The sequence below is a fragment of the Lycium ferocissimum genome, chromosome 10 (genome assembly GCF_029784015.1).
Source record: "Lycium ferocissimum isolate CSIRO_LF1 chromosome 10, AGI_CSIRO_Lferr_CH_V1, whole genome shotgun sequence".
Lineage (NCBI taxonomy): Eukaryota > Viridiplantae > Streptophyta > Magnoliopsida > Solanales > Solanaceae > Lycium > Lycium ferocissimum.
In genome coordinates this window covers 31,055,288-31,074,996 of record NC_081351.1, presented here as the reverse complement: position 1 = coordinate 31,074,996, position 19,709 = coordinate 31,055,288, and the positions used below count along the sequence as shown (strand labels likewise).

Sequence of the window (19,709 nt, the reverse complement as noted above, 5' to 3'; positions counted from 1 at the left end):
AGCTTTATAAAAATCATTAGGTGGATATCCTGAAAAAGAAACAGTGTTTGGTAAAGTAAAAAATATTATGCCAAAAGATATTCTTGTTGATGAAATCATTTTCATCTTTTACGTCTGCAAGTTATTCCCTCCACAGCTATTTCAACTCTTGCTCTCTGGGACTTTTAAAAAGTGTGCGTACCATGTGGATTTATGTTATGCTTATAAAGCTCTTCACTTTCCTAGATTTGCTTGAGGTGTTATGTACACTATCCGATTCTGATGCCATATTTGTCACGAACTAAACCCATGACACGTATTGTCCGCTTTGACCCAACTAGCCTAACAGATTTGTTCCTTAGGTTGCGCCATCATCAAGCCCAAAAACGTGCATATCATGTGAACTTGTGTTATGACTTATAAATCTCTTCGCTTTCCTCTCCCAATTAAATGTGTGATTCACCGAAGATGTCATGTGATTCCCTTCTTCAAAAGTTTGCCCACCCAGAAACTTGTCAATCCTTCTCTTCGACCCATCCAAGTTGGTCCGCCCTCCGTCATGTGTTCACATAAATAAAGTTGTCAAATATTTAACACTCAATACCATCATCCAAACAGACCGCACCCTCCACCTTTTACAATAATCATATGTCATAATTCATATACTTTCGTGCCAACCAAACTAGAAATACACATTTTTACGTTATCTCAAATATACCCTCATTTTATATTTATGCAATGAGAGAAAAAAAAAAGCCAATAGTTTATCAACATCTCAGCAATGTTATTTGAGCAAATTGGGGTGAAAATATCTCTTATTCAATACCAAAATGATTTATCTTTCATACCATAACAGTCCCATAAGATAATAACATTTGTAAGTGGTCATTGTTTGGTGCAGCGTCCTCTTTCAGCCTTAACTTCAGATTGAAGTGAAAAATAGTAGCTCCAAATATAGAAGCATTACTATGAAATTGAAACAACAAATGAGATATATAGAATGAGAAACTGAATGTGTCAGTTTGATTTGACATAGTGGGTTGGGAGAAGTAGTCCAAGTAGCCATCAGTTATTCTCTTGAATACTCCTTGGTTGGCTCTTTTAAAGTTGTCTTCACCTTAAAGATTAAATACCCCAAAAAAGTTAATAGAAGATGGAAGGCCACTTTCATGCAAGAATTTCAATAGACAAAACTCCCAAGTATTTAGTTCTCTTTGAGGAACCTTTTCACCTACAACACTCAAAGAATTTAATTTTTTGTTCCAAACTCTTCTCCAAACATGGTGTTCTCTCCTAACCAAGAAGTAACAACAAATCCTTCTAAGAGATGCAAATTCTTCTCCACAACCCTCAAGGATGCATTTGCCAATTGCCACATTTTTAAGGAAAGACATTCTAGTACTCAAAGCTTAGAAGAGGAGGATGCAATGGATGATTATGATGATGAAGAGGAAGTACTAATTTATTCTCAAGATTTTCTTTCAAGTTCAATGTCTTTATTTATCTTCTAATATGTGGTTTTTATCAACAGGTGTTTGTATCAATAGTAATAAGTAAATATATGGAGTCGAAATGCAGAAAAAAGGCAGCCATCGCAAGCGACAAGTTCAACTGGACTTTTTCTCCAACAGCAGGAGATTTATTCATCTCTGAAAAGCTAATGCAACAAAAAGAGGAAAGTGAAGATGAAGAGAAGGAAGAGAGGGAGGATTTCTTATCTGTTGGGACACGTCTTTCGCGATGCTCGAGTGCTATAAGCCATGAGGCATTTGCCACAGCTAAGTCAACATTGTCCCGTTCTTCAAGCTTGAACAGGATTGAGTTTCAAGATTTTCCGAGGCGTTCTGTTATTAAGGAATTCTCTCACTGTGAAGGATGGCCATTTGGTTTGAGCCGTAAAGTGTTGTTACTTCCTCCTTTGCCAAAATCTCCATCTGATTCTTGGTCATGGAGAAAGAGTGCTAGAGTGATCAAGATATACTAATTGCTGCCATTCAAGAGAATCAGAAGGAATTTTACATTTTTCCCAGAAATTAAAGGATGCTGAACTTCTTTTTTATGTATTCACTATGTTCTTTGATAATGGCTATAGACATTTTTATGCTTAGCATGCTTCAAACCGTGTTGAATGGTCCATTTACTGTCAAATTTTCCCCATTTTTGGCATGAATGCCAATCAAAGATGTCCAACGATGCAGGTTCTCTGTTTTAGTAACACGATATAACCATGTCAAGTAAATAAGTAACTACTATTACGCTTCAATCCCAAGCAAGTTGGGTCGGCTATATGAATCCTTATTGACCATGTCACTCCATTTAAGTCCATTGTAAATAAGCAAGCCAACTTAAAACAAGCAACGCAAAACATCACATATCCAGAGAATTTGACGTCAAAACACAAAAAAGATTAGAACTTTCTGAATATTCAAGAAAGTATTTCCTTGCACAAGTTTCTAGGATTATTATTATTTGCCTGTTGTAGTAATCACATGATCAAACTTGAGAACCAAGTACAACATAATGGATCATATTGGAGCAACCTGCATTATCTAAAACAACAGTTTTCCAAGTGATTGAAGACAAAAACATGGTGATTTTTCTGCCATGATTGAAGGCCTATGCTCTTTGCTCAACATAAGAACCAGCAAGTCCAGAAGTCCCAAGTACCGTAACCTGGATTCAAAAAAGCAGACAGAGCAGTGAGAAAACAAATAATGGCAAAAGGATCATCCTTCAGGATATCTCAGATTACTATTTCGGAAATGAAACCAAAATCTTCAGAAAACATTTTAAAAAATGAATTCTAATATCAACTGCAGCATTATTCCCGAGATATTAAACCCCACTATCAAAATAGGAAGTTGGCAGACATTTCTAGTATAACACCTGAACATTTATTTAGATATATATTTTTTTGATAAAGTAACACATGAACATTTATGTTAAAGGCACAAGGGAAGAATTCATGAAAAGCTAGTCTATGTACTAAAGTTCGATCAATATTTTGTAGCAAAAAGGATCCTATAGAAGTATAACAGCTATACTACTTGAGTGCAACTTTAAGGATAACTCAAATTGCAGTTGGTATCTACAGCTTCATGCCAATTAAGAGAAACATATCTTGTATTGCAAATATATTGCTTGTCTAAGAAGTCGTAACTTAAAAAAAAGCTGAAGTTCATGCAACCAACTAGTAGCTTCAATTAGAAGTACCTTTCCCCATGCAGCATCGAGGCCACTGCATCGCATCTTTAAGTGTATCATCCTAGTCCCCAGCTCCATCTCGACTTTCTTCCTCAAATATTCCTCCTCTGGCCCAAAGGCACTCATGTATGCGTTGTAGCGTTGAAATACTGTATGCAGTGCATCAGAGAATTCTTTTGACAAAGGCTTCACATCCTGCCAAGCAATTTAAGTAATTTAAACAACAAGAACTTGAGAAACTGTACATCAACCTTTATTTCATCTAAACTCAACCTACCTCACCACTTAAACCAATAGCATCATCTATTTCCATTTTCAGAGATGTGAGAATCCCAATGAACTCCTCAACTGCCTCAGCAGCGCGAAAAACATTCACCAAAGCTTCCTGGCCAGCCTTGTCGTCAGTACTTTTGGACACTGCATTCTTTGCGTCGTAGACAACAGCATCTGGGAGCTCATCCCAGCTTGCAGCCATTAAGTCTTTAAAAGCGCGTTTGACCTCCGAATCTTCTATAGCAGGCATGTGAGTTACATCCTCACTGAAAGAACGCATGCTTCCCATTGCCATTGTGAAAGGATGCTGACATTCTAAAGTTATACAATATCCATGTCATGTCAAATTGCTGATATAAGATCATGAAATTGATACAAAGAATAGGAAAGGAAACTACAAGCACTTCGCGGGTGAGGTGATTTAAGAAATCCTAAATATGATGCAGTAAAAAAGGTTTTAGAATCCAATTCCTGTACTTTTACATTTATTGACACTCAAGCTTATCACAGGGTGCCTGAGCTAATAGTAATTGGAAACCATATTCGGGTGTGCCAGCCAAAGTTTTTGTTGTTGGATGAGGAATATGCTTGGAATTTTATTTGCTTCAGAATCTAATGGAACACAGAAACTTCTAACACATATTTTTCAAAATCACATAGACACAAATCAACACCCACACTGGAAAAGAACAACCTATGGACTCCACAATCAGAGGTGACAAAGCAGAATCAGAAAACCTAAAGAGAAGTGAAGGCAGTGTTATCAAAAGCGCAAAAAAGCTCTAAGGTTAGCTGGGGCTTTAAGCGCAAAGCGCAAATAAAGCATGGGCTTTAGTGAAAAAAAGCGCAATGGTGCAAAATTACAAATATATGTATGTTTAGTCCAAGACTAATAATAGTAAGCATGAATAACAAATATATGGACAAAGAAATTGTAAAAACATTACTATAAAGTGAAATATCAATTATCTAGTGTCACCGCTTCAAGAGAGGCTCAACGGCAAGGAAAAGTATGTCTTAGAGCCTTGATGATGACACTGAAGCGCACATAAAGCGAGGCAAAGCGCTCAACATGTTTTGAGCCTCGCTTCAGGGCTTAAAGCGCGCCTTTGACACACTGAGTGAAGGATGGGTAAACTAGCAAGTAATGTAAAGCTAACAACAACTACGCCTCAGTCCCAAACAAGTTGGGGTCCATATAAACTCACCTCAGGTCAATACTATACTCCCTCCGTTTCAATATGTTTGTCTTAAGTGTCCTTTTTTTTGCCTGTTTAAAAAAGAATGTCTTTTTTGGCAACTCTTTAATTCAAATGTTTAAGACCACAAGATTAAATGACATTTTGGTACATTCTACATATCTTTAATCTAAGACCCCAAGATTCAAAAGTCTTCTTTACTTTCTTAAACTCCGTGCCAATTCAAAACCAGACAACAATATGAAACGCATAGAGTACAAAATAAAATAATAACAAGAAAAATAAAAAGATAAAAAAAAATACTAGAAGTTCTTTATAACCTTAGATAACTTAGGGAAAGGGAATGAAAATTCAAAAAAAGAAGGTCAAACTGAAATGGAGCATCAAAAATCCCTATTTTCATCTCCCGTGAGCTAATGTACGATTCATGTGTCTCAAACCATCCCAAACTAGTTGGACTCGATTGTATGAGTCATCTATATCCCAGCTCTGTTTGGATTTTGGACCCATTTCATCCCAATACTAAATAATTTGTATTTACTTATAAAAAATAAAAAGAAATTGTATAATATTCCGAGACGAATCAGGATTTCTCTGAAACAAGTTCTCTTATCACACTTATCAATATAAATTCGGGTCATTTGCACTTTTGTCCCTCAAGACAAACTACTTTTTACGGGGCATAAGTTTATATTATCGCATCATAATATCCCACAAGTTATGCCCCGCGTCCTTAAAGAACTAATGCTTCGATTTTTGAAGGGGCAAAAATTAAAGACCAGGCCATTTGAAGGACAAACCGTGCAATTACTTCATACAATTCATCTGTCTTATGAACAAAAGCTATTAGTCTATTAATCAGCAAAATCAATGTCCGGATCTTTTTTGTCAATTTATGTGCAAACTAACAGTATATATTAAAAACCTTACCAATTTAAATATCAGATTGAAAAGCAAAGTCATGAATTCCAATTTCATAAAATAAATCAACAGATACACACAGTACCAGTAAGGCGAGGGTTTGTAGGAGAAGCTGAAAAAGAATGGAGGTGGCGGTGGTTGACGGCGGAGGTTGCGGCGGCGGAGGTGAAGACCGCCGTAGATCGGCGGCACAGGGATCGATACAAACATCGCATCACTGACATTTTCTCTGCTTTCTTTTCTTTCCCTAACACTCTCTTAGGTTTCTACCAAAAACAGAAAGTTATATTTTTTTAATTTATACTACGGTAATAAATAAATACTATTCCCATTTGGTTCAAAATAAGTGTACACATAACGTGATTGCTAAAAACAATTATCTAAAATTGTTTGCTATTTTAGAAGTTCAGGATATAATTAATTATTTTTTCCATTTTATCATTTATAATAATTATTCTTGAAGACTACCAATACCGTAATAGAGTAAATATGTAATGAACTTATGGGGCGTGTAAAAGAAAACACGACGGATAATTTGAGACGGAAGCAATACTATTAACTTGACATATTGAGATCTGATCACTTAACCCTTGATAAGTGTAAATTTGAAAAACTAAAATTAATTTCATTGTAGCACTTATTTTGAACCTTAAAAAAAAAAAAAAAAAAAAAAAAAAAAAAAACACTTATTATGAACCTGAGAGAGTACTACTATGTAATACTACTCATTTTAGATTTTTCCTAAAAAAATTTAGTGGTTATTTCCCACTTTTTTAAAAAAAAAAAAAAGTATACTAAGTTTCCCAACTGTAATAAATAAATATTACTCATATTACTACTGCTGTTTAGTTACTTTTGTATTAGTTTCCTGTTGTTTCAAATCAAATTAATAAAAGAACATTGATTTCAACAATCTGAACAGTTCGTAAATCTGATTACTCAAAACATATTAAATCAGATTAGTAATCAGATTTTTAATTAGTAAGTCAACTACGTGTCATTCCTAATTTTCTTTGATAGTTAATGATCTTTGTGTAGATGACTATTAAAACATTTTTTTTCTTTAAAGTGCAATACAATACCTATTGGCCATTATTGGCTATTAGTAAAATGTTGAATAGAAGCGCACTAACAGTATAATTACTCAATTACTGGTTACAAAATTTAGTGCCTAAACTATTTCAGAAACTATATTATTATTATTATTAAAAGATGGCCATCGAATTGTTGAATGGAAAACGTAGAATAAGCAACGATGCCCCGTGCTATTACTATTGGAAAGATGCCATTTTCAACTAAAGAGAGCTGTTTCGTAGTTGAACAAGTCAATTATTACTCATATATTATTCAATCATCACTAATAATAGCTGCCTGTAATTATAAGTTATAGCACATGATCTACAGTGAGAGTAATAAAGCTATTTCAAGTTGAGTCAATATGGTAGAATATAAGTTAGTACAATAATAATAATTTGTTACTAGTTACTACCAATGAAATTTCGTGCAGTCGAAATTTAATATTGCTAGTAGCCTATATAGTACCCAGTAATTGATATATATTTAATGTCTCGTGAAATATCTTATTTTATTAAACTAGTTTAGTAAAGTCTTTGTGTTTATATTGCCACCCTTTAGAGTTTAGAACCATTCAAACTCTCTTAATTTCTCTGCTGGAGCAAATTAACCTTTTACTTGAGCTTTGTTTTTACATACAACATTAACTTTAAATGCACTTCTTTTTGTCAAAATTTTTATTTTCCCAGAATTTATATATATAGGCTACTATTATTTTTTGAGATTGAGGTGTAAAACGTAACAAAGGTTGGAAATGAAATAAATACTCTGAATGTCTTTTTGTTTTTCTACACACCAATATACAGAAAGACAACAAATGGCATTTTATGCAATCATGTGGTACAGATAATTTTCCATTTTTTTTTAATACATAATTAAGTTTGTACTTGTCTTCAAATGTGCACATTATTTAAATAAAATAATAGGCTAATGAGTTGTCTAATGTACCCCCAACGATCATTTTCGTTTTAGTTTATGAAATCATCCCTTTAAAGTCAAATTATTGAAGTAAACAAATTCAGATATTTGTTTCGAGATATCATTGTTGCCAGCCTTTTGAGGTTGGAGTTCTCTCGTGGGAAAACTTCATTATTGGTAGATAAATAAAAAAACAAGAAAAATAACGAATTAAGTAATAATATCTACTTCTCATTAATACATACACTATTCTCTGTGAATAAACAACTCAATGATTGCAACCAATTCTCTATGAAGTAGTATAAAAGTTACGAAAATTTAAGGTTCAAAATTTAGCGAAGGCTAAAGATATTAGATGGTTTTTGCTGTCCATTTGCTTACATTTTAATTTGGTGTACAAAATTAGTATTTAATATGGTAATGCCTACACTGATAAGAGATTTTGGAGAACAAAGTTGTTTATACGGCGATGCTTATACTAGTACTAGTAAGAGATACTTTCTTCGTTTCACAATGGCTAACTTGGGGATAACTTGGGGAAGTAAAGTTTAATAAAAAAAATTAAAATTAAAAGTTGTAGTTTTAAACACGTCATAATTTTATGTGAGTACAAAACTTTTTAAGCATGTGATCTTAAACCTTCCATGGCATTTTTTTTTAATTGCATAAGGGATAAGGAAATGGCAAAGGGAATTACAATGTGAGATTCAAACCCTCACCAACAAGATGAGAGTTCAGGTAGTCAACCAACTGAACTACTAAATCACGACTACCATAGGATTCGATGTTGCTATAAGAGATTCTCATTTATAAATTTATAATTATATCTTTTTTAAAAGAAAATTGATTAGTGAAATGGATGGAATAGTAATATCTGGTGGAATAATTCCAAATGTGTGCAAATTATTAAACCGAACATTACGGGAAAAAAAAAAATAAAGTGAAGAATGGGATGATTCAAAAGAAGTAGAATAGACCCCACTTAATGTGTCATGGACACATTATAAAGCCCCATCAATGGTGTCTTTTACTTTTGCATAGCACCAATCTTTCTTCCTTCCTTCCCATTGTTTTACCAAAACAACTCTCTCTTTTATCTCTCTCTCAAACCAAAAACAAAAAAATGGACATAACCAACAATCTTGAAATTGTCCATGATGTTTTTCCTTATCTACAAGTTTACAAAAATGGAACTGTCAAAAGACTTGTAGGCACTGAATTTGCACCAGCAACCTATGACCCCCAAACTGGAGTTACATCCAAAGATGTTGTAGTAAATTCCAAAACTGGTGTTTCTGCAAGAATTTACAGACCAAATTCAACAACAAAAGCAAAAAAACTTCCTTTAGTGATTTATTTTCATGGTGGAGCATTTTGCATATCATCTGTTGGTGATCCAAAGTACCATGATTCTCTTAATGTGTTTGTGTCCAAAGCTAATGTTATTCTTGTCTCAGTGGATTATAGATTAGTTCCAGAACATCCTCTTCCAACAGCTTATGATGATTCTTGGTATGTTCTTAAATGGGTGGCTGCACATAATTTAAAACAAGGGTCTGAAGTTTGGTTGAAAGAGCTTGTGGACTTTGATAGTGTGTTCTTGGCTGGAGATAGTGCAGGTACGGATTAGTTTCACATATGATCACTGAATTTTAACATCACTAAATTATCTTTTGTCACATTCAAGTAGTGGTTCAAGTTGAACGAGGCAAAAAATAATAATGAATAGTTAACTTTAAATAGCCTATAGAATCGCTTTATTAAGCTAAATATAATTCATGTAAAATATGCGTATAAATTAGGTACGCTAGCTAGCAAAAGTAACCGGTGAATCTGGTAAGCTATTTGGGTAAAGATTCCAAGAATAATTTTCGTATTCATTGTCGTAAGAGTAAATTTTAGTGATTTTACTGTCATAGAGGATAAAATTTGTGAATTTTATTGTTATAGTAAATAAAATCTAGTGATTTTTTAAAATATTTTAATATGACAAAAGAAAGTTTTACGGCGTTATTTTTATATGAATAAATTTTACTCATTTTTGTGGGACAAAAATATAGTTTATTTATTGTCATAGTGGGTAAAATTAAGTGATTTTATTGTTATAATGAGTAAAGTTCATTGACCATACGTGAAATTAACTTTGTTCAGGCGCTAATATTTCACACTTCATGGAAATTAGAGTTGATATAATGAATAAAACTTAATGAATTTATTCATATAGTAATAAAGTTCATTGACCATGCGTGTAATTAACTTTGTGCAGGCGCTAATATTTCACACTTCATGGCAATCAAAGCTGGGAAATCAGATGAAGCTTTAGGGATGAAACTTTCTGGGATGCTCATGATTAGTCCATATTTCTGGGGAGAAGAGCCAATAGGCATAGAGATTCAAGATCCAGTTAGAAAATCAATGGTGGATAAATGGTGGGAATTTGTTTGTCCATCAAATAAAGGGAATAATGACCCTTTGATCAATCCTTTTGTTGATGAAGCACCAAGTCTTGAACAAGTGAATTGTGATAGAGTTCTTGTTTGTGTAGCAGAATTGGATATTCTTAGAGATAGAGGGATATTGTACTATGAATCTTTGGTGAAGAGTCAGTGGAAAGGGAAAGTAGAAATGATTGAAACCAAAGGGGAAGATCATGTTTTTCATATCTTTGATCCTAACAGTGAGAAAGCACTTGCTTTGGTCAAATGTTGGGCTGATTTTATTAATGGACGGTGACTGTCTGTGAAGTTGATATGTTGCTTTAGACATGTTCTTTGCCGTCGTTTTCATGATAAATTTGTATACATTAATAATAGTAATAAAATTCCACGGTTTTCATTTTCGTGTAGACTTTACTTAAAGGAATGTATGAATATGATACATAAAATTATTTGTTCTTTCTGTTAAGCCTATATATAAATGACGTCGGTGCAGGTAGAAAAGTCCAAACGTGGATTCTATTTGATTTGCATATTTGTTTATAGGCAATTTGAGTAATTAAAATAAAATACTAATCTCATATAATATGAAGACAACTGTGATTAATGCCCTTGGTGGACAGGTATAGTATTGTTGTGCTGCTGGTTTCCAGTAATAAGTACCTCGTGGAGGTGCACGTAAATTGGTCTAGACACCCGCATAAAAAAAGATTCATAGACCCATAAAGTTCATCTGACGGATATGATTAATTCATCATCTTTTCAACTTAGTTAAGCTTTAGCTCTGCTGCTCTATTTGCACTAGGTTGGGGCCCAATTGTGCCATGTCTAATTATAATATGAGGAGCTGATTATAGAAGAATGGATCAGTGGGAAGACATTTCCTTTCCTATAGTCCAATAACTATTTCTATGAGATAACATAAACATATTAAATAACAGCTGCTCTCACAGAGTAGATGAAGTTCTGCTCACATTAAGAAAGATGTTCCTAGTTCACAAATTCAGACAGATTTTATCGAAAAGAACTTCAGAAGATAGAATGTCTGGACCCCCAACTAGTAGCTTCTCCATTTTAGGAATCACATTCATCCTACCACATTCTTGACAGTTTATTTGCTCTCTCGTTACAAGGAAGAGGCCAAGATCATAATTATTGTCAACTAATGTAACCTTCATAGTTTACCCTTGGCATAATTAGGAAGCATAGTTTTGTATTTAATTTGAAGATGATACTAATTTTGTTCTTGAGTTCTATGATTAGCTAGTTGTTATAATAATCTTGTCAAGTTGCACTCTATAGCATAGGTGTCTTAAACAGGAAAAAAAACATGTCTAATTTGTCAGGTTAGTTGAGATTTTCAGTTGTGCACACATCAAATTAGGGACATGCTTCTTTGCATCTTGCCATCCTACACTTGCATTAGCTAGTTTTTCCGATTCATCGTCCTCCTGCACCACTTTATTATACTTGATTGCAAGGTTTAGCATCTCCTGCACATGAGAATAGTGAAAGTCAACGGGCATGTTAAGACACTATTTCCTTGTTACTCTTTCTCTCCAGTGGAGAGAGGTTGAGATGAAAACATCTGAGCAGGCATGTTCTGTACTTCTAATCGTCAAAGGTTGGCAGAAGATGTAACAACGATGTTGTATTTAAATACCACGCAAACCCATGGATTTACCTGAACCGTCTGCTCGTTGGTTTTGGAATAAGCATCAAAATGCCGGAGCCTGAGTCCATATATTCCGTTTCTTCTTATGAAGATTCAGTAGCATGCTGAGCCTGAGTCCCTTAAAGGTAAGTTTTAATTATTTTCACTTTTTTAATATTGAAATTATAAATAAAGAAAATAGTTATAGCAGGTAATTTGGATACTACATTTACTATAACCAAATTTCTTTAGGATTGTGACCTTCTTACAAAATATATGAGGGCTTCCACCGTGTTCTTGTTTTCATTGATAGCCAATTTTCACTCTTATGGTTCTTCAACACCATTGAAGCAATTAGCATCATCAACCTTAGAAGCAATCAGCAGAATAAACCTTTGGAGCCATTACTAGCTCTACCTTGATGACTATATTGCTTTTAGCTTTTTCCTATGACATAGAAGGAGTTGATCCCGATCGAGCTAAATGGACTTAAAAATTCATTTCACAATTTTACAATATAGTAGTATGCATTGTCTTCTTTTTCATATTTTAGAGATGAGCACAACTTAAAAAGTGAACTACTTTTGTTGAGCATTTGAGAATGATCTTAATTTATCTAGAATAACTGTTAGAATTTGGAACGGAGATGAAGAAACCTGATCTGAAAAACGCTTTTCTCGAGTCAAGGATCTATTGGGAACAATTTCTCTACCTATTTGTAAGGTCTGCATACAACCCCACCTTCCAAGACTCCACTTGTGAGATCAAACTAGATATATTATTATTGTTACTTTATTCCATCATCTTTTGCTATTTTCAACTTAGTTAAGCTTAGCTCAACGTCTATTTGCTTTTATTTGGAGCCAAATCGTGCCATGTCTTGCATTAACGATATTGAAACAAGTCTACCTCATAGCAACAGTTCACCAAATTCTAACAAGACCCTAATAACTTGAAGAGCCCCAATCAACTCAAAATCCTCCTCGCATCCGCTCTTTTGTGGTTTTGAACTTGAGACACTGAATTAGGTCAATGGTTCAGTGTAAAGATAATCACCGTATGTCAGAAGTCATCGTAAGATAACATAAACATATTGAATAACAGCTGCTCTCACAGAGTAAAACGACGTACTGGTCACAATAAAAAAAATGCAGCAAAGAACATGTTTCTATTTCATGACTTCGAACACAACTTCTGCAGACTTTCGAGAGACGATCAGAAGACAACTGTGTCGAGCATGGTTCCCAACGTCTGGACAATGTTTGAAGACATCAAATTCGAGACATGCTCTTCAAGATGCTTCTTGGCATCTTGCCTTCCTACATTTGCAATAGCTAGCTTTTCTGGGGGCAACTCATCCTCCTCCTGCACGGCTTTATTATACTTGACCGCAAGGTTTAACATCTCCTGCACATGAGAATATGAAAAAATATCAGCAAGCATATTCTGCATTTCTAAACATTAAAGGTTGGCAGACGATGTAACAATGGTCTTGTAATTAAATACCATGCAAACCCATAGATTACCTGAACTGTCTGCTCGTTGGTTTTGGAATGAGCATCAAAACGCTGGAGTGTGAGTCCATCTGTCCATTTCTTCTTGTGAAGATTCAGTAGCATCTTCTCTTCAAGTTCATTCTTTCTGTAGTTTATGGCTATTGAGTAGTAGTGTCTGTTCAAACCATGGATCAATGCCTGCAAAATGCAGATCCAATCAGAACCCAAAAGAAAGAAACTGAAACTGAAACTGAATAGACAATCGACAAAGTTTATGCAAACACAGTTTGATGCTTTTAAGTTAAGAAGTTACTTTGAGTCTAGTACTCCCTCTGTTTCAAAATGTTTGTCTAGTTTTGACTTGACACGAAGCTTAAGAAAGTAAAGAACTTTTGAATCTTGTGGCCTTTAATTAAGATGTGTAGAATGTATTAGAATGCCCTTTAATTTTGTGGTCTTAAACATGCCATGTAAAAAGTTGGAATTAAAGAGTTGTCAAAAAAGGAAAGAGGCATTCTTTTTTAAATGGACTAAAAAGGAAAGTAAGACAAACATTTTAAAACGGAGGAAGTATTATATCTGTAGTTGAAGTTGGTTCTTGGACAGCAGGTTTTAGTTGGAAAATATGAATCAACTAGACTTTTTAAAACTAGTGGAACTTTATTTTTGCTGAAATTACTTGTGGAAGTACTGAAGAAGATGTTCCAAGTAGAAGTATCACCACCAGCTGGAAGACCGAATATCGAAGTAAAATAGGTGTCGCACATATACTGAGACTGGGCATGTGAGTGGGGTGGGGGAGGGGAGGAGTAACATCTTTCACAGTACTATAAAGATTAATAACGACACTTACTTGAATAGATGGTTTGTTCAGATGTCCCAGATTTGATGTTGTCTGTCGTGGCTCTTGGCCAAGCATCATAGTTTGGGGATTGATCAAGCGAAAGGCATCAATTACCACCTTCCCTTTAACACTCTGAATAGGATCCACCACCACAGCCACTGCTCGTTGATTCAGTGCTTCAAAACTCTGCACAATAGAACATTTATTAGTTATTGGCGTACTCCACATGAAGACCATGTCAAAAACACACCAAATCGACCTTCTGATAGGTATCAAGACAAGTTGATAGGTAGTTGATAGGTTCTTGTGCTCATCTGCTTTTACCAAAATGCGATTGAACACTCGAGAGTGCAAAGTTATATAAACTATTTACTCTATTTCTCACTATCCCCGTTATTTATTATTTAGAGGTAGGGAGAGACGGAAGAAATCTCTCTGCCATCATATCGAAATAAGTTCTTATTTTCTTATTTTTCTAATTCTTGCTGCAAACAGAAGTTTGCTTCAGTCAATTTCTATGATTCTCCCATGCTAGTCAATACAGAATGCCATAACAGCCTGTCCAGAGGATTTTGTCTACCATAAGAGAGTTCAACCTTTATCTTGATAACCAGACTTCCTATTTCTATCATAGAGACCAGAATTATCATGAAGATCCCAACAAATTATAGCTATAGAATGCAAAAGACAACCATACCAATGTGGTCTCTCTCTTTTTCTTTTGGGCCGGGGGGACAATGTGGTGTCGTCCTCATGAAAAGCTAAATTTCTCAAGAGAAGCGAAAAGGGGTTTTCTAGCAAACTGGGGAGAAAAGACAACTGATAAAGGCAGCTTTCAACATCTTCCATTACCTCTAACGCTCCCTCTCCTTCTCAATCCCGCCCTTTATTTCCATCCTCAGCGCAAACGTTTCTCTAAATTTGTTTTTATTTGAGGATCAAAATGCAGATAAAAACGGCATGCCTCATGGAATCACTAAGTTAAAGGCGGAATTAAGGGGCTAGTAACTCCCTTATCTAGTAATACGGTAGAAGTGAGAGTCATGGACTACACCAGCTCTTAATATAAATACAGAAAGATATAACATTCACCTAAAGAATAAATTAACCTCTCCCTAACTCCCTCCCTCTCTCTTCTGCCATTTTTTTTTTTTTTAACCAAACTTAGTAGTAGACACTACCCCGGCTTTAACTCTATATACCTGGATGGGTTGTGAAATTAACTTATTTGGTTATTGCATGAAACAACTACTAAGTGCCTAGCTCAAAGGAAGGATGCATTTTAAAATGAAAAGAAACTGTGTTCCATTTCAGCAGCGAACTCAAAGGATGAAAGTGCATAACATCATCACAAAGCACTTCCATACTCTTTATACAGGCTCCAGGAAAGTAATCCTTCTCGTTAAGAGAATTTCCTGACCTCTGTTAAATCTAAGAAGTAGGATAACAAATAGTACAGCTTTGCATGGTATTACCATGCCACATTTCACCACCTTAGTCAAATTTCATATTACAACGGATTCAGTCTAGCTTTTCTTAATTCCATCTTCTTCTTTTTTTATAAAGCTTTTCTCAATTCCACATTAATCAAAGAAGTTCATTTAACTCGGGGTGATTGGATTAACTACTAAAGGACGCACACAGTATCGTAAACAATTCACTATTCGGTGGCTCATGATTCACATAGAACATTTCAAATGTCAATAGAAACCAGCTAACCATCAAAATGGAAAAGGACAAGAATAACCTGCTGAGTATTGATATCAACACCAGAGAGCCAGCAGCCAAATCCAGGATGTGAATGATACCAACCAACAACCATCTCAGGTCTATAACACAAAGCAAAGTAGCATTTTAGGGCACATCCTCAGTGTCAAAGCACAAATAATAAGGTAAGAATACAAGTTGATTAGGCAACACCACAAAACAAAGGAGGTATGAGATAGTGGCGCATCAGAAATGAAGAGCAGATATTATATAAGATTAAAGTAGCGTCATAAAATATATATATATATATATATATATATATATATGTATATATATATATATATATATAACAATGAACTGCCAACTTTTGATACTATGTTCTCAATAAGCAGCCAAACTCATAATACTCTGGCTCTTTTTTTTTTTTCCGTATCTTTTTGCTTTCATCCTTCCCTTTTCTTTTTATTGCGTAAAATAGACCCTTATGGTCCGGCCCTTCCCCGGACCCCACGCATAGCGGGAGGTTAGTGCACCGGGCTGCCCCTTCCCTTTTCTTTTTATCCTTTTTAGTTTTTTTCCTGAGGGAGTTTGGCAGGTGGGATAGCCTCCAACCAATAGAAAACAACAGTTTTGCACAACTAGAAGATAAGGGTAAGAAATAGGTTCATGAAATATCCTAATCTTCTACCTTACGTTGCAAACCACCTAAACTGATTTAGTTTCCAATCATTTACCAGGTTTCTAATTTCAGCAGACAACTCCTAAATGGATTAGCCTTAATCTTCTTATTACTTAGCTGCTGCTTCATCATGCCTAAAATTTTACAGGACAGCCCCTTAACTTTGTGATGCCAACATTTTTAAAGGTCGATTCTAATAAAAGCTCAAGGAACCCGAATCCAAATAATCAGCCACTTACCAGAGTTGATTAAGATAAAGCCTAACCACTACATTCTCCGCAAATACAAAAGGATCTTTAACAAAAAACTCAAAGAGCACAATTAACAAATAAAGTTACCGCTTTATACCGAAGATCACATCTTCAAGTTAGTTCTGATGTGATACAGACCTCAACAACTTATCAATCGAGGCAAAAATAAGGACTAAAAGATATTCTTGAAACAAACACACAAAGTCTCACACTTTAATGTAGACCTAAAGTTTCATAATATCTGTCATATATATTTAGCTACTTTTAGGTAAGAGCCGTAACTCTTCCGCAAGCACTTACGGGATAAAACAAAGTCTAGAACTGCAGTCACTCTGAAATTGTAAAACACAATGAAATGCAAACAAAGTGTCTTTTCAAATCATAAAAATCTTGCAACTTAGAAGAATACTATCTCACAACATTCCAAATTAGGTACCAAACACTGTCTTAATCCCATTCACAAGGGGAAAGGTTCACACAGCAGCCAGATAATGAACCCTTCCATGGCTAGTTTAACCCCATCAAAAATTGCACAGAACACATGAAAAAGCTCAGTTTTCTAATTCGCAATCAAGCATCCCCTTATTTTATTTTATTTTTGATGCCAAGTGAACCCACAGCCGCTACCCTTTTGGTGCGCATAGGGTAAACCCCGCTCCTGTGCAATAGCCCGCAAACCACACAGAAGAGATACCCCGCACTAGGAAAGCCCCGTGCAACGAGCTCGACCCGGAAGGCAAATCCCCTGCTGTTGTAGGCAGGGGGTTTCGAATCAAACATCCCCTTATAGAGTCATACCATTTGACATGAGAAAGGACCACAAAGAAAAGGCTAAAAATCTCCAAATTAATAAGCATATGATAAACCATAAGAAAAGTAACACATTACCCAGCTAAAGCAAGAATCTTTCAACTATAAATTATCGTGTATGATACCAATCGCAAGCAGTTATTACCTCCCAGTCTGCTTGAGCATGTCAAGCATATTGGTCTGGAAAACATGATCAACAGCTTCAACACTCACTCCAGTACCACTCTGAGGCATTGCAAACACATCCACTACACGCACTGTATACTCATCCACGAATTCCCCTAACATCAATCCCATCACTTCCATAGGAACTCCAGCCCTCCCTGCACATTTAATCACAATAAAAACCCTAATTACACAACACCTACACACACACACACAGAGATACTAATCCAATATTTAAACTCCACGGACTCGCTGAGAGACTACAGTCTGTTTTATACATAATATACATTTTAAATTTTTGGCTTAATACATAAGTAGCCCCTCAAACTTTCCAGGATATTCCATTTAGACACTCGAACTAAGCCATGTTCCAATTGAACACCTCAACTCCTGATGAAGTGTTCCAATAAGACACGGTTCAAATTTTGAAGGAAAAGAATTGTGTGTTTTCATTGGTCTATTAGGTAGTTAAGTTAATCACATAAAATATATATATCTATATATAATCTCCTTAATTATACGCATTCACCTCAATAAGCCGTAAAGCCCCAGGCATTTTCTACTATAGGTTGATGCATATAATTAATTGAGATGACATATTTTACGTAATTAACTTAACTACCTAATAGACGAACAAAAACACACTCAAAAACAAAGTTCAGAATTTAATCCAAAAGTGTCTAACTGAAACACTTCATTAGGACTTGAGGTGTTCAATTGGAACAGAGTTTAGTTTGAGTGTCTAAACGGAATATCTTGGCAAGTTTAAGGGGCTGACTATGTATTAAGACAAAAAAAATCCACACATGTATCATATAAAACCCTAATTAAACAACACCTACACACACAAACAGACAGACTAATCCAAAATTTAAATGCCGCGGACTCACTGAGGCTACAGTTTGTTTTATATATAATGTACTCACTTCGTCCCAATTTAAGTGCCCTACTTTCTCTTATGGCCCGTCCCAAAAAGAGTTTCTCTTTCTATATTCAGTAAGTTGACAATTCAAAACATCCTACATGGCAAGTTTATAACCACAAAATTTAAAGGACATTTTAGTACATTACACACACCTTTAATTTAGGAGCACAAGATTGAAAAATAACCCTTTATTTCTTAAACTCCGTGTCTAATCAAACTAAAACACTTAAATTGGGACCGAAAGAGAAATACACATTTTAAAAAATAATCACACATGTCTACATAGTTCGAGCTAAAAGCAATAACAATAACTAGATATATGCAGCCCTCCCTGCACATTAACATCACAATAAAAACCCAAATTTCACAAAACCTACACAAAAAGTGAAAGACTAATCCAATATTTAGACTTTTTTAAAAATTTATATACGTGTGTATACATAGTTCGAGCCAAAAGCAAAAACACGGATAAGTAACTATATGCAACTAGATCCAGATAACACGTGTATAAATAGCGAAGTTTAAAACCCTAAGTTACCGTGTTTAAGCATTTTGAGTAGGGCGAGTGAAGAGATGTAAACTTGTTCAGAAGAGTCTAGTGTTGGAGAATCCGGTGGCGGGTGCCCTAACGCCCCGCCAGCTCCGGCGAACATCCGTTGCAATCTTTCCATTCCAGACATGTGTTACAGTTCCGATTGGGTTTTGGGTTTTGCTTTTTGGGGATTTCTTTGAGAACAAGACTACCAGCAATGAAATTACTTTGATTTGAGAGGAGTTGGTGTATTTATAGTGGGGAAAAATAGTTTTATTGCACTTACGCCCCCTGTACTTTGGATATTTATGTTATTTATTAACCAAAATATTTTCCTAGTAAGGATCTTGATAATACTCTCTCCATCCACTTTTACTTGTCCGACTATACTATTTTTATTTGTTCAATTAGAACACTCAAGAGATAATTTTTCATTTTATACCTACTTTATTATTATTATTAAATACTCCTAATCATTTCCCAACATTGATGACTTATACTTCCTCCGTCCCAATTTGTGTGATATAGTTTGATTAGGCACGAAGTTTAAGAAAGAAAAGTAAATTTTTGAAACTTGTGGTATATAGTAAGCCATAGATATTTATGTGGCTGTGAACTATTTCATTAAATGTAAACAGAGAGG

General features: G+C 35.0%; 4 protein-coding genes across 4 annotated transcripts; 2 read left to right on the top strand and 2 right to left on the bottom strand.

Moving 5' to 3' along the window:
* The first annotated feature begins 1,259 nt into the window (after positions 1 to 1,259).
* On the top strand, positions 1,260 to 2,070 carry LOC132033356 (uncharacterized). Its single transcript, XM_059423308.1, has 2 exons — positions 1,260 to 1,433; positions 1,511 to 2,070. Exons 1-2 carry the CDS (start codon positions 1,260 to 1,262, stop codon positions 1,961 to 1,963), a joined length of 627 nt encoding a protein of 208 aa, XP_059279291.1. The 3' UTR covers positions 1,964 to 2,070.
* Positions 2,071 to 2,362: 292 nt separating this feature from the next.
* LOC132033355 (succinate dehydrogenase subunit 5, mitochondrial-like) lies at positions 2,363 to 5,859 on the bottom strand. Its single transcript, XM_059423307.1, has 4 exons — positions 5,662 to 5,859; positions 3,461 to 3,771; positions 3,193 to 3,378; positions 2,363 to 2,652 (listed from the first exon to the last, which is right to left on the bottom strand). The coding sequence occupies exons 1-4, from the start codon at positions 5,798 to 5,800 to the stop codon at positions 2,596 to 2,598; spliced, it is 693 nt and encodes a 230-aa protein (XP_059279290.1). The 5' UTR covers positions 5,801 to 5,859; the 3' UTR covers positions 2,363 to 2,595.
* Positions 5,860 to 8,590: 2,731 nt separating this feature from the next.
* On the top strand, positions 8,591 to 10,407 carry LOC132035319 (probable carboxylesterase 2). Its single transcript, XM_059425589.1, has 2 exons — positions 8,591 to 9,187; positions 9,835 to 10,407. The coding sequence occupies exons 1-2, from the start codon at positions 8,692 to 8,694 to the stop codon at positions 10,299 to 10,301; spliced, it is 963 nt and encodes a 320-aa protein (XP_059281572.1). The 5' UTR covers positions 8,591 to 8,691; the 3' UTR covers positions 10,302 to 10,407.
* A 2,310-nt stretch (positions 10,408 to 12,717) lies between these two features.
* Positions 12,718 to 19,233, bottom strand: LOC132033353 (26S proteasome non-ATPase regulatory subunit 14 homolog). The gene is made up of 6 exons (XM_059423305.1): positions 19,073 to 19,233; positions 17,590 to 17,767; positions 15,745 to 15,826; positions 14,007 to 14,183; positions 13,184 to 13,351; positions 12,718 to 13,064 (listed from the first exon to the last, which is right to left on the bottom strand). Exons 1-6 carry the CDS (start codon positions 19,212 to 19,214, stop codon positions 12,873 to 12,875), a joined length of 939 nt encoding a protein of 312 aa, XP_059279288.1. The 5' UTR covers positions 19,215 to 19,233; the 3' UTR covers positions 12,718 to 12,872.
* Positions 19,234 to 19,709: the final 476 nt, after the last annotated feature.

Bases quoted from the DNA above. Each gene is read 5' to 3' on its own strand.
- LOC132033356 (XM_059423308.1), top strand. From the start codon at position 1,260: ATGGTGTTCTCTCCTAACCAAGAAGTAACAACAAATCCTTCTAAGAGA. The intron at 1,434-1,510 runs GTACTAATTTAT...TTTTATCAACAG, and splicing joins ATTATGATGATGAAGAGGAA to GTGTTTGTATCAATAGTAAT.
- LOC132033355 (XM_059423307.1), bottom strand. From the start codon at position 5,800: ATGTCAGTGATGCGATGTTTGTATCGATCCCTGTGCCGCCGATCTACG. The intron at 3,772-5,661 runs GTACTGTGTGTA...GTATAACTTTAG, and splicing joins TACAAACCCTCGCCTTACTG to AATGTCAGCATCCTTTCACA. The intron at 2,653-3,192 runs GTACTTCTAATT...TTTTGAATCCAG, and splicing joins TCGATGCTGCATGGGGAAAG to GTTACGGTACTTGGGACTTC.
- LOC132035319 (XM_059425589.1), top strand. From the start codon at position 8,692: ATGGACATAACCAACAATCTTGAAATTGTCCATGATGTTTTTCCTTAT. The intron at 9,188-9,834 runs GTACGGATTAGT...AACTTTGTGCAG, and splicing joins CTTGGCTGGAGATAGTGCAG to GCGCTAATATTTCACACTTC.
- LOC132033353 (XM_059423305.1), bottom strand. From the start codon at position 19,214: ATGTCTGGAATGGAAAGATTGCAACGGATGTTCGCCGGAGCTGGCGGG. The intron at 14,184-15,744 runs GTTATTCTTGTC...TCTATTGTGCAG, and splicing joins TTGATATCAATACTCAGCAG to AGTTTTGAAGCACTGAATCA. The intron at 13,352-14,006 runs GTAAGTGTCGTT...TGCATTTTGCAG, and splicing joins TGAACAAACCATCTATTCAA to GCATTGATCCATGGTTTGAA.